We start from the raw sequence: 15,429 nt of genomic DNA, 5'->3' as shown, positions 1-15,429 counted from the left end.
CACAGGCCAGATAAGAATTACTTGGCAAGATCAGCCTAGCCTAGCCCAGCAGTATTGGTTGTCAGAGATACGGAAAGTGCACACTTTTTCTTTTTATCTGTGAATGAACTCATTAAGTTTTACAATTGTATATTTAAACTTGAAAGATCTAGCCCCATCCAGGTGATAATTGTGCCATAGGGAGGAAAGTATTCCTGATGATTCATGAATCTATACAGGATTAGGAATAATTGTCTTCTCTGTTCTAGACAGGGTGGTTCCCCTTGGTTTAACAGGTTTCTGGATAGGATATTTTTCCATTCATCAGCTCTGAATCTAACATTGCAAATCCTCCTCCTCCTATCCAAATACTAAGCTGGGCTAGGGAGAAATAGGCTGCTTTTTATTACTGTATATTATTTATTTTATTCCTTTTCCCCCTAAGAAAACAGCAACACGTGCTTAGCAACATTGTCTCTCACTACCTGCATCTTGTTGGAGGTTGAAGCATTGTGTGTACATGTGAGCATTCCACAGGGTGGGAATCTTACTCTCACCAATAATTAGTGAAGCAGGTTTTAAACTCCAGCGGAAAATGCATTATAAGGAGCCTAGCACCGAACTAGCTACATTCCATGCCCGTGTGCCTGAGGAGAAAAGGCAGGAGGAAGTAACCTCACATTAGCCACCTCTTAGACAAAGAGCAGGCAGACTGATAGGGATTTGCTCTGTGTGTACTTTATCTTACTACCCATACTGATACCTTGCGGCAGATGGATCATGAGGTACTAAAACATCAGTGCCATTGGATTTGAACCTTCAACATACATCGGCATCTTCATTTCCCAGACAGCGCATCTGGCCCCAAATGATGGCATTCACAGCAACCTGGAGGTCCTTTGCTGAGTAGCATGCCTGCAATCACTGCAGGGCTGGTTGGTTTGTTTGTGACGTATGTGAGGTATGGGGCTGCAGAGTTGGCTGGATAACCACACTACTGTTACCAGAGTGAGTAATTGGGCGAAAGACGCTGGTAGTCCTCCTCTTCTATTTTGTTTTAGGATAAGAAAGGAGAGGAAGACAGTATGGCAGAAATTGTGATATGATGGCTGGACTCCTATGTCTTGTTCAAGACCTTTGGAAGAATTGAGGTTTATGTCGGATTGGAATTTAGGCCCACAACTTAGCCTTCCATTGCATTTACTTTCCTGCAGGAAAAAGGAGCAGGTATGAACTTGCTCTCTGGACTGTACAAGCTTGCCAATTTTTTGAATATGCAATATTGTTTTATTGTCAATTTATTGCAGTTAGCACTGAGAATATTTCTGGAAAATGATAGGAAAAGTCCTTTTCTTCTCCGTCCAATTTGTTTTCCCTTCCAGCAAGGTTGCTAGAAGCAGTTTAGCTGGCCTCTCCATTCCTGTCGATTCAAGTGTAGGAGTTTGAATGGAACCAGATATGTCAAGTGGGAAAAGAGACTGAGCACATCGGTTGTCAGGTGGAAGTGGCCACCTTGTGGCCAGAATGAAATCCTACAAATTCTGCTTTTGGAGCATGGTGGGAAAGATAAGTTGTTGATGATACATTATTGAGAATTCTGTTTTAGTATCAAACTATGGACTGTACCTGACCCAAAAGACTGTTACACTTGGCATATTTTGTATCTGCCACGCACTGAATAAAACCTCAATACATCAATGCAACAAACCTCTATGTTCAACTACTACCCTTTTGGATTATAACCTGGATAAGGTTTTCAGCAAACGAAGTCATCCAGTCGAAACTGTTCTTTTAGTTCCAGCATTACCTGTACAACATTCAGGAAAATCTCTTCCTAGCATTGAATTTGTTAATTCTACAGACCTGGCAAGATTGTGCTTTCAACAAAACATGCATTGCAATGCAGATGTTTAATGTGTGATGATTTCCCCAAACCTCGGTTTCTAATGCAAAGGTTTTTTGTTTCAGAGGCCCTTACCAAACCCATATGCATGTTTAACAAACCAAGAGCTACAATCGGAACTAAAATAGTCTTATCATTTTATGATGGAGGCACACCATGCATACACACTCATGATGCAAAACATCTGAGAACATGGAAGAGTAGCTTCTGCCAGTGTCACTAGATTAAGAGCCGGGGAGAAGGGTCATTGAAAAAAGCTCTTGATCCAAATAGCGCAACCATTCTCCTGGAACAGAACTTTCAAGAACATCCTTTGCAGTGGATGTTTCTCCAGGCTTTGGGGGAAGATGTTGATGACATTGGCCCTTAAATCCCAAAGCCGGCATTTTTCAACCTACCTTGTACTGCTTTCAGAAGCAAAGGAGGCACACATTTGAATAAAGGTAGGGCCAAGTACAGCCAACTACTTGAGCAGTCTTTGAAGAATGGAAGAATGAAGTAGAACCTGATTCTGCACATTACTGTGTACAAGTTGACAACCATATAGGTTGGCCTGTATTTCCCATTATTTCTAGCTAGCATGATAATTTGTGGGAATTATGGGCCTTGAAGTGCTGCAGATACTGGAAAGTATAGTCAATCTGCTACACTTTCATGTGCAAATGCACACATTCAGGCTTAGTGCAACAGGAACAGGTATAAGAGTTCCAGCAGAGGTGCACAACGGGTGTGGTTGAAATCTGGGATTAATTTTCAAAAGTAGGGTCATTCTGACTAAATTTTAATTTACTTGGAATGGAGCAGATGGTCTGAACCCTGCCAGTCTGGTTCCTGGCCTCTACAAAATTCCAATTCCAATCTTATTTGCCAGAGTAGCTGCACCAAAAGGGGGAAAAAACTTTTAACATCTAGCTAAAAATGCCATATTGGGGAAGGAGAGAGAGGAGCGATACTAAAGTTTCCCCCAAATTAGAGTGATCCTTGCAATCAGGCCTCAAGTCAGAAGAGTTGGTTGAGGAAGTAAAGCCCAGGAATTAAGAGATTATCGTTTGCCTTGTCTCATTCTGATCTATGGAAAGGACTAGTGATTGATTCCTTATGTTGCTTTACTTCCTGATGATCAGCTCATCTGCACTGTTCCTTATAAACCCCCCTCTGGGAAATCGCCTGTCAATTTATCTGTCTCCAACTTGTTATTCGTGGGCTACTATCAGAGCCAGCATCTGGGAGGTGGGGGGTATGCAGGAGCAGAAAGATGGAGGCTGCATCATGCTTTTGACACAAGCACACACCCCATTTTTGTGTGGCGTGATATTGCATGCACCTATGAAAGGGGGCGCTCACAGCACAACAGTGCCACACTACTTTGTCATTTTGACAAAAGCAGCAAGATCCTGTAAACACCCATGACCAGAGTATCTTTGATCATATTCTGTTCCAAACAACAAAACTAGAAGCTCTTTAAAAAAAAAATCAGATATTCAAAAAGCATAGCTTAGAATCTCCAGCACTGATTTCTATGAATTGGTATACTTTGGCCCCTCATAATGAACAGCCTGTAGCAATTTTACCTTTAAATATGGTACATAAATTGGAAGTGTTAATCACTAACAGCTCATTGAATCTGTTAATAATAACTAAGGAAATATTTGCCAAGCTGAGATCACCAGTGTAAGAGGATTGCTGACCTTGAAGCCTGGTGTCTTTCTTCCTCCTCCAGGAGAAGATAGAGGATGTTTTTGTCCAGGGGGAAGCAGGAACGAGGACCCAGTGATGGCTGCTGCTGTGCTAGCCTCAATCCCTTATCGCCATTTTTAAAACAATGAACGTTCGGTCCAGATGACTCATATCCTTCTCCCTGTGATTCTGCTGGCCAAGTGTTAGCAGAAGCTTTATGAATTGTCTAACAATGCTTTGCCAGAAATAGTCATTTATATATTGCCTATTTCCCACAGGACTCTAGGCAGTTTCCTATCCCATGCAATAAAAACAGAAGAGTTGTAAGGAGACCACCAGCACTTGAGTGGACTCAGAATAAAAACCTGTTTTTAAGGTCTTCTCAAAAATCAAGTTGTCAGGGCAGCTACTGAGAAGCCCCCGCGGGGTGGGAATCCTCAACGCCACTCTCTCTGTGTGTGTGTATGGGCTCATGGGAGATCAGAGCTGTCATGACACTGACTGCTGGGGCCAAGGCATGTTGAGACTCAACCCAGGCAGGAAGCCTCCCTTTCTCAGCCCTGCTCCTGCTTTTTCCTCAGTGCTCTGCAGGGGCAGATGGGTCTTGGGGCCTGGAAATTACGATTCCCTTTTGGTCTGCATGGACTGGACATCATTGGTGATTAATTTAGGGGCACCACTTAACACAGTCTGTTAAGGATTACCAAGACATCATTCAGTTTCCCAGTATACTTTGACACACAGTGTGCAAATTGAGCCCTTTCTCATACTTTCCACCTGCCCGATTTTTCACAGTAACCTTTTTCAGTTGTGTCTCAGGAAAGTGCTACAATTTCAATCAGGAAACAATGGTAGTCCCATGAAGGTTCTGCGAAATTGAACACGAGAGAAAAAACATCCTCTCGCCATCGTTCACTCCTAATCTTACAAGGTTGACCAAACCCCATATCAAAACAAAAGAACGCAGCTACCAGAAAATAAGTTTTATTTCAGGGAAAGTGATGCTGTGTTAGTACAAAAACCAACAAAATAATATTGCTTCTTCTCAAAATGTAATTTACAAGGTTTTTTCCTTTTCATAAAAGAAAATACACAGAAAATACAGAATATGAACCAAAACAGTGAGCATAACTTCTTGCTAATTTTTGATCAGCACAGGTTAATTGAAAAAAAAAAAAAAAAAGGAAAAGCAGACATGGAATGTGCTTTGTGTTGGTTCACATGTGAGGTTTTTTTTTTTAATGTATGACCTGTAACGAGTACCAGCTGTCATTTATAGCACCATGGTGACATACACTTACTTATTAAATGGCACATTAAAAAACAATAAAAAATGCTAAGTAAACTAAATGCCAACTCATTGTACAAAGGTAACTCTTATAAAATAGGCTATGATAAAAGGAGACATATTGTGTATAACTACAGCATTAATGAACATTCTTATTTTCCAATATGCATTTTTCCCATGCAGCATGAATCGTGTACACAAATGGCAATTCTGCAGTAGCTCAGTCCTGTTTATTTCAGGATGAATCCAAGCCAGCACCACTTAGAATGAAACATCAAGCGTTCGCTTCTAAGACTATGTGATTTGTAATCAGCTGCCTACAGTAATGCAAGTACGTTGAGCACCTTTTGTTGTAGTGACTGAGGTTTGTGTGATACAGCGAGGTTACCTGAAGGAAATACAGTACGGGTTGGCCTGCGATACTAAGGATATCACAAGCAATCCAGGTATTTTGTTACAGTGGTTGCGCATCATTTCCATGACTAGTCTTCTTTGATAGAAAATCTAGTGTGTGTGGAGCATCAGCACCAAGTTTAAAGTTGAAATTCTGATCATGGTTATTTAAGATAAGGCATAACTTAAATATCTTGCTTAGGAAAAAGAAAGTTCTCAGGAAGTGTATTACCGTGCTCATTCGATCATGTGACATATTGACATTTGTTTTTTATGTTTTATGGACAACAGGCACAATACTGAGAGGAAACTTTTTCAATCTATTAGTTTCTGTTCTTTCCCCCCCCCTAAAATACCTAATACATGTAATAGTTCAAATTCATAAGATCGCAAAGAAAAACAAGTGTTTTCTTTTTCTTTTTAACACAGATTGTTAATTTCTCCATATATTACTGCATTAAAAATAAATAAAATCTCTATTTTTAATTTAGGAACTACAGCAAAATACCCAATATGCTAGACTGCTTATAGGAAAAAAGTAGCTCACATTTTGTGCCATTTAGTGCCATATATGATCTTTTAAGCACCACATTTTCTTTCTTTTTTTAAAGTGTAGTTAAAATTGAGGTTATATAGACAATATAGTAACCATGATTGTTGGCATTATAATCAAAGCTTGGGCCACAGAAAAGTTGAGGTCTATTCTGCAGTCTTGGTCAGGATGGAAGGATGCAGAGGCCATCATTTTTTGCAATTTTTGGTCTTTTGAAAAAGTAAGTCACTGACCCCTTTAAAGCTTTCAAGACCAAAGTATGATATGATATGTGAAGGGAAGGAAATCCTTCACGATGGGGGTGAGGAAGGAAGGTTTTAGTAGAGTTCAATCCAAAGTCTCATTTTAAGAGCTTCTCCAAGTTGTCCTAGGAGGTAGTTGTCCTCATGGCTTTCTTCCAATTTCTTCAGCTCTTCCTTTTTGTACAGAGGAATGCTAACTATTTCCAGTGTGTAAATACCAGCCATGGCTTTTTTCTTAGCAACTTGAAGATAACTGAGCCCGTCTTTCAGATGTATCCGGAAGGTGCTGTTATGATTACCAAAGGAGATAAGGTAGCGGTTGTGATTTGTGAGGGGTTGTATTGCGGGCATGAGATCTAATATATGCTCTTTATTGCCAAGGCCAGATACGCTGAACCTCATCTTCAATGGAAGATCAATGTCCAAACTTTCCAAACTGATCTATTAAACCAGAAATAAAAGGTGAGGGCAAAAGGCATAGGCAAACCTCATGATTTCTGTTTAGGCTTTTTTTTTTTTACCATGGATTATTTATTAATCTAATTTCCCATCATTGCTGCTTCCCTGCTACTTGGTCTAGAATGTTACCAAGAGCTCAGGCCCAGAAGCTGCGTTTCAAGGCATTTTTAAAGGCAAGCAGACATCTGCTATTCTCCCAGAAATAAGTGTAAATACCATCTTTTGTGCTCTGCTAATTTACTGGATGATTTGTTCAATAGGAAAATACAGAATTTGCATAGGGCCTAAGAAATACAGATCACTATACTTTTATCGTATCAGCAAAGCAGCCTTCCCCACACACAGCTCTTCGGATAGACTTGATTTCCTGTTTTGTTGGCCAGTAGGAGCAATGTTCATGGGTGATGAAGTCAGTTTATCTAGAGCAAGGTCAGCATGGAGTAATTCCTACCCCTGATGAGAAAGTCTCAGTTCACTGTTCTTTCATTTTAATAAAACAATTGTGGGGAGAGTGTGTGTGATCCACAAATATCCAGTAAATTGGAAATCATATTGTCATGGAGGTTTACATCATTTGGGTAATCAAATGGCACAAAATCTCATTTTACAATCATTTGTATAATGACCTCATTGTATATGCATAACGAGGTCATTACACATATTAAGACATCATTTGCATAATCACAATTAGGCAAATTACATAAACTGTAGCAAACATTTGGTCCATTGCATGCAAGATCCATTCCATTATGCACTGAAATTTCATTGCAATTATAGTGACTAATTTGTTCTATGCAAACTCATGTAAGAAATTGCTATTGACAGAATACGGTGGACAAAAGGATATTGTTCTTGATGCTAATAATGCAAGATTATTAGTAGTTTCTTTTCAAAGCCCCAATTCTGACAAATTCAGTGGATAACATTTCTTAGATCTGGTTTTGGAACAGCAAGTGCAAATCAGCTATGTAGTTTTTGCTTACCTCTGCAGGCTCAGATTGATTGAGGCTTCTTTTCTTCCTGCTGTCTTTTTGAGAGTATCCATTAATTTTACACTCATAACATGCTTCTGGAGACAAAGCATTCTCTTCACCTTGATCCATTGGTAGATACTGGCCTTTACTGAACCCCATACCTGAGACACAGTGTCTGTTGAATAACGTAATCGTATTAACACCTGAAGAAAGAACACTTTTTGTTGCCATATTGTAGGTCATAAGAGAAATTCATGATTGGTTATGCATCAGATGGAAACCCAAGTTATAATCATTTTGTGTAAACAAATTCCATGCTTTAATTATGTATTTCCTTCTCTCTGTTTTTAAAAAAGTTACTTTTCACCTTTGTCAGTAACTAAGTTTCAGGGAGGGATGTATTCCTTTCTAAACTTTTTAGTATATTCCATATTAAAAAAAATAAAAAGCAGTGGTACTAACACAAATAGAACAAAAGTTTGCAAGACAAAGGAATAAACTTCCATTTCTTTCTGCAGAGTGGCAAGCCACTGATATATATTGTGTATGTATGTGTATGTGTATACACACACACACACACACGCAGTGTGTGTGTGTGTGTGTGTGTGTGTGTAGTAATGTAAATTGAATTAAATATGATATATTTTAATATTATTTGCAAAATGACTAAATTTAGGATTTATGATGCTGCATTCACTGTGATTTTTAAAGGAGATAAAGCAGTTCTTGAGAAAAGGAAATAACTGAGTATACTTCCGGTATTTGATATCCAGATCCATCAGATCTGTAGATACCAGCACTCTAAGGTAGACCAGACTAAGAAACCAGTGTGATACAGGTCTCAAACTACTTTTATTGGATGAACTATAGGAACCGAATCTTGCAAGTCTGAATGCACTTCCCTTCTCCCTTATCATATGTGAACTAGGGAAAGGCCTGAGAGATTTTCTCAAATTAGTTTCTTGGAATGGACTTAAGCTGTGCTTGTCTGATCATTGCCTTGGTAGTGGTTCCTCCTCCTGTCCTTCAAGGCTATTCTCAATGCCTTCTACAGCAATACTGGATTTGACTGTTTTTATAGCACCAGTCTCTGTAACCTGTATGGGTACTCCTTGGGTTATGACAGCGGTTGGGACCAGAATTTCCATCGCTAAGCGATGCAATCATAAAGCACGATGCCACATGACCACTTTGCTTAGCGATGGCAATCCCTGCAGCCCCCGTTGCTGTCGTTAAGCAAGGACTACGCGGGTTTTTAAAGGAGGACCTCATGTGACCATGACATGGGAAGAGGTGCTAATGCTATGTTCCAGGCTGGCAGGGGAGAGCTATGGGTGGGCAGACGGGTGCTACAGAGTGCAGGCAGGTGCCACTGGCAGGCACTACGGAGTTCAAGATCCCCATGCTGCCCAGGGGCTCCTTGGGAGAAAAAGCGGTGGGACCAGGAGCGACTTGCAGGAGCAACTTGTGACGGCTTCCCCACTGACTTTGCTTGTGGAAAGCCAGCAGGGAAGGTCACAAATGGTGATCAAGTGGGATACTGCAACTGTTGAAATTGCGAGCTGGTTGCCAAGCACTGTGGGGACCCTGTGATGGCCACAACTTTGAGGACTGTTTATAAGTCCCCCTCATTCAGTGCCGTCATAACTTTGAATGGTCGCTGAACAAGTGGTCATAACCCGAGGACTACCTGTAGAACAGAAAGTATTCTGTGTGGTTATAAAGACATGAAGAGATGGAATTTTATTCCACCAATGAGACCACGCCAAATTCAGAATGGTTCAACTGGTGGAACAATGGTGGAGAGAAGACACAGGGTACCACAGGAAATAAGAGTATCATCTCTTCCCTAATTTAGGCAGCAGAAAAGCTCTAATGATCAAATATGCTCCTGCTGTAAAGAGCTATTCTGTCAATGGAGGTCTTACCCTGGACTCAGTCCACGGTATTTAATTTTCATCCCATCTGCATTTGTACATTGGAGATTCTGCACAGTTGTAAAGGAAGCAGTACAGCTGCCATATTATTCAGTTTCATAAATAAAGAAATTTTATGTTTAAGCAAAAGATACACGATTTGGCTTAGAAAAACTTAAAATTTGCTGGAATAGCATGCATTCCGTGCAAGCTTGATAAGGGAGAACAGTGAGTCAGTAACTGGCTGGTAGCATTGCTTAAAAAGAAACCTGATGATAATCAGCACTGAGTTGGACTTGAGCTGGACTGATGTTACAGATACATTCCTTTTTTGTGGAGGAATAGATTACAACAAAAAAACCCCCCACAGTTTCTCCGTACTGACTGTTTCAAGGCTGTCTTAAACATTCTACACTCATGAAAGCATAGTATGAAATCACAAAGGTTATTCCGCTGGGAGAAAACTAGTATTTATTAATTAATTGTGATTTGACTCTTCCAAGACAGTAGAAATTGCTTCATGTTAAAATATGTTGGTCACTCCCAGTTTTGTAAAAGAGGCTGTCATGTATCTGTCACAGTCAACTACTCACCCTTGCCCTGCTCTGTAATATCCCGGAGGGCAGCCACAAAGGTATCCACCTTCAGTATTGGAACAGCCGTAATTGCAGGGATTTTTACTAGAGGAGCATTCATTGACATCATGGCATGCGCTTGTGAGCTGATCGTAAGAGAATCCAGAGGGACACCCACATTTGTAGCTTCCAAGAGTGTTGTAGCATGAAGCTGAGCCACAAATACTAGGATTTGAGCATTCATTTTCATCTGTTGAGCAATTGATAACATTCTTTTTTAAGTATACAGATTTTATCAAGGGAGAACTTGCCAAAACAATGACTAATTCCTAATGCTCATAAACATTCCTGGTTTTCTTTTTAAGACTGGCATAGAGAAGTGGGGTTATTTTAAAGAACCCAGAATAATAGACTAAATATATTTCATTTTAATAGTAGGATTGGTATAACACCTAGCAATGCCATGGGGCAACTGAGCGTTTTTTCTCTCTCTCCAGCACAAATATATCACTTGGCAGGCTACAAGTGTCCTTCTGAACACACAGTAGTTCTACATATTGTTCTGAAATGATTTCTACTGCTTTAATGGATGCTTCATTATATAACTTGTAGTTATTATTCCCATTTCCAGAGGATCCTCTTCTCTCCCAGCACAGAATCCTAGGATTATGATCTATTTCAGAATTTTACTGAATCCTGAAATATGATGGATTGTCATGAGTACTGAAGGTGAGCAGGAGGGGGGCCCTATTCAGGGGAAAAAATGCATGCACAGTTTAGAGGCTTTGAACTTTCCTTCAAAGAAACTCAGAGCAGAACTGTCTTGAGTTTTGGGTTTATCTGTGTGGGTTTCCCACACTGTCTTTCAGTTTGGCAGGATTTTCTGTCTACTAGAGTAGTTCAGTAAACACTAGAGACCAAGATACCGTCTCAGCATAGTTCTTCACTCTAAGATAGGACATGGATAAATGAAAGTTTATTTGTTGTTTGTCAGCACTATAATGTGTGCGTGTGTGGTGTTCTGTAATACGTTTCTTCTCTCTAAAAATGACACACAAGATTTCATACTGGAAAGGATAAAGTGTAAATATCCCCAGCTGGAAGGCAAATGTAGTGCATTACTATTGCTTTGAAGAGAAAGATAGTATTGCACCCCTTTATGCAATAGTGTCTTGGGGCAGAATTCTGCCACTGAGGCCATAACACCTAAGCAACACGGAGAGGTTTTGCTATCATCACAAAAATCAACCAAAGGGGGAAGAAAGTGCTATTATTTGACTAGAGAGTGGAAGCTAAAGGTGTGTGCTTCACCTGATGCAACTATTCAAGTAGAGGCAAACACTGTTTCCTGGCTCAAAATCTGATTATTCTGTGCAAGTCCAGCTTTTTCCTTCTTGTGCCAAGGCCAGTCCTTGGGCCTGCTGCAATTTTGGACTATATGATCATGCTTGTTACAGAGTACTATTTTTAGAATTACAGGTAGTCCTTGCTTACTGACTGCCTCATTTACCAACTGTTTGAAGTTACGACTGCGCTGAAAAAGTAACTTTACGACCAATCCTCACATTTATGACTCACGCAGCATTCCCACGGTAATGCAATCAACATTTGGGCACTTTTCAACTGGCGGGCATTTATGACTGCCACGATGTCCCATGCTCATGTGATTGCCATTTGTGTGCTTTACAACTGGCTTGTGACAAGCAGAATCAATGGAGAAGGCGACAGTAAAATTGGAATTCATGGTCACGTGATGTCTTGCTTAACAACTGTGGTGACTCACTAACGACCAAATGGAAAGTGATGTCATACGTCTGTTGTGGTCACGTTATGTTTTGCTTAGTGACTGTGGCTCTTAGTGATGGAGTTGCTGTCCTGATTACCAGGAAACACACTGAGACAATGACTTGGTCTCTAATATGTATTAGTAGTACTTAACAAGAATCCTAACAAACTGAGGAAGCGTGGGAAAAACCCAGCCATATAAACCCCAAAGGTTAAGGCGGTCCCGATCTGTGTCTCTTTGAATGGCTGAACAGTTCCTCAGTGCTACGCATGCGCTTGACAGTCTGGGTGGGAGCCCCCTGCTCGCCATCCTTACTCATGACAGTTGCCAGTCCCAATTGTGGTTGCTAAGCGAGGACTATCTGTAGTATAGTATTATTTAGGCATTGCAGAAGAAAGCAATGGTAAAACATGCTGCTCAGGTTCCCAAGAAAACTTTGTGAAAGTGTCCATCTTGTCACCAACAGTTAATTTCTTCATGGCACATCCCATGAAGGAACAAGTGATACAAAATAAAGTAATTCCAGGTTTCTGCACACCATTTTTCTTTTCCACCTTACATCATTAATTCTGGAACTCTCTATGTAATGAGTTTCTTACCAATACACTGATTCCACTGGTAATGCTGGATATATCCTTGTGGGCAGCTGCATCTATAGCCACCAAGAATATTTTGGCAGCCATGTTGACATCTATGATTTCCTTCACACTCATCCACATCTATAAATAAAGATATTACAGTAAAGAAAAAGAGAAAAGAATGAAATAGCAAATAATCTACTAAATTTGGTATCTATATACTGTATAGAAGAACAATTCCATGTCACTCAATGAGCTTTTGAGTTAATATGCATAGGATTGTATTAAATTTTTTATTAGCAGGAAAGTAGATTCAAGCTGTAAAAATCCTCTGCAACTATTACAAGCCAGGGAAGGTAGAGCTTCAGTTTTTTTCATCCCCCACTTAAGGATAGGAAGGAATCAAAGACCAGGAGACAGCCCTACCCTTTGCTATTCAATTAATAGTAGTTATGAGAAGCAGCTCTTCTCTCTAGGAAGGGAGTAACAGCTGCACATGATTAGCTAGAAAGTTCAGTTTGCTTGCTGGCTGTCGAGAAAAGGAAGAGGACAAGACTCAGGTAAGTGAAAAGGACAGAAGATTTATTAAATATTTTTTACATTTCAGACACACTCCTTTATTTCCTCCCTATCGTTTGTTTATTTATTGAATTTGTAGGCCATCCCATTCCAAGTGACTCTGGAAGGCTTTACGAAATCAAAACAACAGTAAAACACAAACACAGCAATCAAAACAGCATCCATTCAGGGAAAAATGTTCCTCACGATGCTCAGAACTCATCCATCTACTAACCCAAGGCCTGTAGGAAAAGTCAGGTTTTTAAAGCACACTTAAAGATGGGGCAAGGTGGGAGCCATGTTCCAAAGGACAGGAGTTGTGACAGAGAAGGGTCCCATTAAATGACATTGCTTAATTGAGAGGACCTGAAGTAAGCCAACCCGGTTGGAATGCTCAGAATGGGCAGACATTATGGGAGACAGATGTCCTTCAGATAATTAGGCACTATGCCATGTAGGACTTTATAGGTAATGACCAGCCCTTTGAATCGTACCTGGAAGCCAACTGGCAACCAGTGAAACTCATGTAATGGTACTACGTGGCCATAATGAGGCTTGCTCATTGCTGCTTATGTTGCTAACTTCTGCACCAGTGTGGTTTGCAAGTAGCATTTAAGGGCAGCCCCATGTACAGACCATTGCAATACTCAAACCATGAGGTGATCAAGGTGTGAGTAACCATGTGGAAGGCCTCTTGATCCAGGAATGGGCACAATGAGTGCACAAACTGTTTCTATGCAAAGGGCCTTCCTGGCCACAACTGACTCCTGCTCCTTGAGTTGACAGTTAAGGAAGACCCCCAGATTGTGCACTGTCCCAAGCAAGGCAGTGCCACCCAACTCAGGCCTCAAATACCCACAGCCACTTGGTCTTGCTAGGGTTGAGCTTAAACCTATTCCTCCCTATCTACACATTTGCTTTAGGCACAGGGATAAGACCTCAACAGCATCACTTGATCAGCCACAAGTTGACAGGTACAGTTGAGTGCCATTCACAACAGATGACATCCCCTAGTGGTCTCATGTAAATGTTGAACAGGAGAGAGAGCATGACTCTCTGAGTCACTCTGAAAATCAGGGGCTTTGGGCTTGATCTCTCCAACCAACACTAGCTGGAGTTGACTTCAGAGAAAGGAAGAGAACCACCATAACACTATGTATCCTATAACCCTGCAACCGGTCCAGAAGGATACTATCTTTGATGGTATTTGCCCATTCTATTTTTCAGAAAACTGACCAATTCGAAGTATTTTTCTTAAAATATTGTAATCATAACTAGATACAGCAATTGTGGTCTAAGAATAGACCAATATATATCTTATGTTCCACTGCTATATCTGTCAGGATTTTATAGGGTCCAGAAACATTTTTTTTCTAAGAACATAACATGAGCAAGATAAACTGAAATCCAGATATGTTCTTCAATGTATATGGGTCCTTGAATAATTGGATGCACAAAGTATTCTACTATTGTATCCTGTCTTGGGAGAATGCCTGAATCTGGTGCTGAATGAGAAAATTTGTGGTAGTTTTTAATATACTGTATTCAAGATGGGACAGATAATTCTAATTTGCCCTCTTCTAATTCAAAATCACATTATGCAAAGACCCAGCTCTCTGGAAAAGGGTCTAATGCTGGGAAAGGTGGAAGGAAAGAGAAGAGGACAACCAGAAGTAAGGTTGGATGGACTCAGTTACCATGGCAATGAGTGCACCATTGGGAGACTTGAAAGAACAGGTTAGGGATAGACCATCATGGAGAAAATCTATGTGGTCCCTAGGAGTTGAAAACAACTTGATGGCACAAATCAAAAATTCAAACTCATCCTCCAATCTATATTTCAGGAGCTCTGGCACAACATAAATGATATGTTTCCAATTACATTAAGAGTTAAAAAGAGTTGCAGTGAATAATAAAGATGCCAATGATCACATGAAATTATGATATAAGCCTGACACACATAAATATTGTTAGTAAGTAATGACCTGGCAATTTCCAGAAATGCTTCCTCTGTAAGTAACTTAACTTTACCTTCACAGTTTAATCCAGTTGAATCTAGAGAGAAACCTCTCTGACATTCACAGGCAAAACTTCCAGGAGTATTTTGACAGATTCCTTTTGATCCACAAAGTGAAGGCTGTGATCCACATTCATTGTTATCTGCAAAACGGCATTTCATTTTTATAAATCGGATACCAAAAGAAAAATAATGCTATGTTTGAATTTTTGCACAACTATATTCATAATGGATATTGTCGGTATCACAAAGACTTGATATCAATCTTGAATATTATCATGGCTTTTAAAGTAGTTATAATATATAATAGAAATTATTTGTACTTATTGCTTGCTATCAGATCCAAACAATATTGGAAAATTATGACTTCTCTTTGAGAATGTTTCAAAATTTCCCTCCATGTGAGGGATACGTAATACTCGGATAACAACTGTCTTAGTTTATAGCACAAACTGTTTCTAAACCTACAAAGTTCAAATGTTGTACTAGAGGATTTGTACACTGTTATTGTTATTAGTAAGAGGGACGCGG

The 15,429-nt window shown here is 40.0% G+C and overlaps 1 protein-coding gene across 1 annotated transcript in view; it reads right to left on the bottom strand.

Moving 5' to 3' along the window:
* Positions 1-5,582: 5,582 nt before the first annotated feature.
* The window catches only part of FBN2 (fibrillin 2), a 147,609-nt gene continuing 137,762 nt past the window's right edge, over positions 5,583-15,429 (bottom strand). The window contains exons 61-65 of the mRNA XM_063295264.1: positions 14,913-15,041; positions 12,345-12,464; positions 9,978-10,209; positions 7,478-7,643; positions 5,583-6,476 (exon numbers count right to left, since the gene is read on the bottom strand). Of these exons, the coding sequence (XP_063151334.1) occupies positions 6,111-6,476; positions 7,478-7,643; positions 9,978-10,209; positions 12,345-12,464; positions 14,913-15,041 (1,013 nt within the window). The 3' untranslated portion in view covers positions 5,583-6,110. The remainder of the gene's footprint in view (positions 6,477-7,477; positions 7,644-9,977; positions 10,210-12,344; positions 12,465-14,912; positions 15,042-15,429) is intronic.

This window comes from Candoia aspera, chromosome 2 (genome assembly GCF_035149785.1).
Source record: "Candoia aspera isolate rCanAsp1 chromosome 2, rCanAsp1.hap2, whole genome shotgun sequence".
NCBI classification, from domain to species: domain Eukaryota; kingdom Metazoa; phylum Chordata; class Lepidosauria; order Squamata; family Boidae; genus Candoia; species Candoia aspera.
The sequence above is the reverse complement of the archived record's forward strand: the minus strand, read 5'-3'. Positions and strand labels throughout refer to the sequence as shown.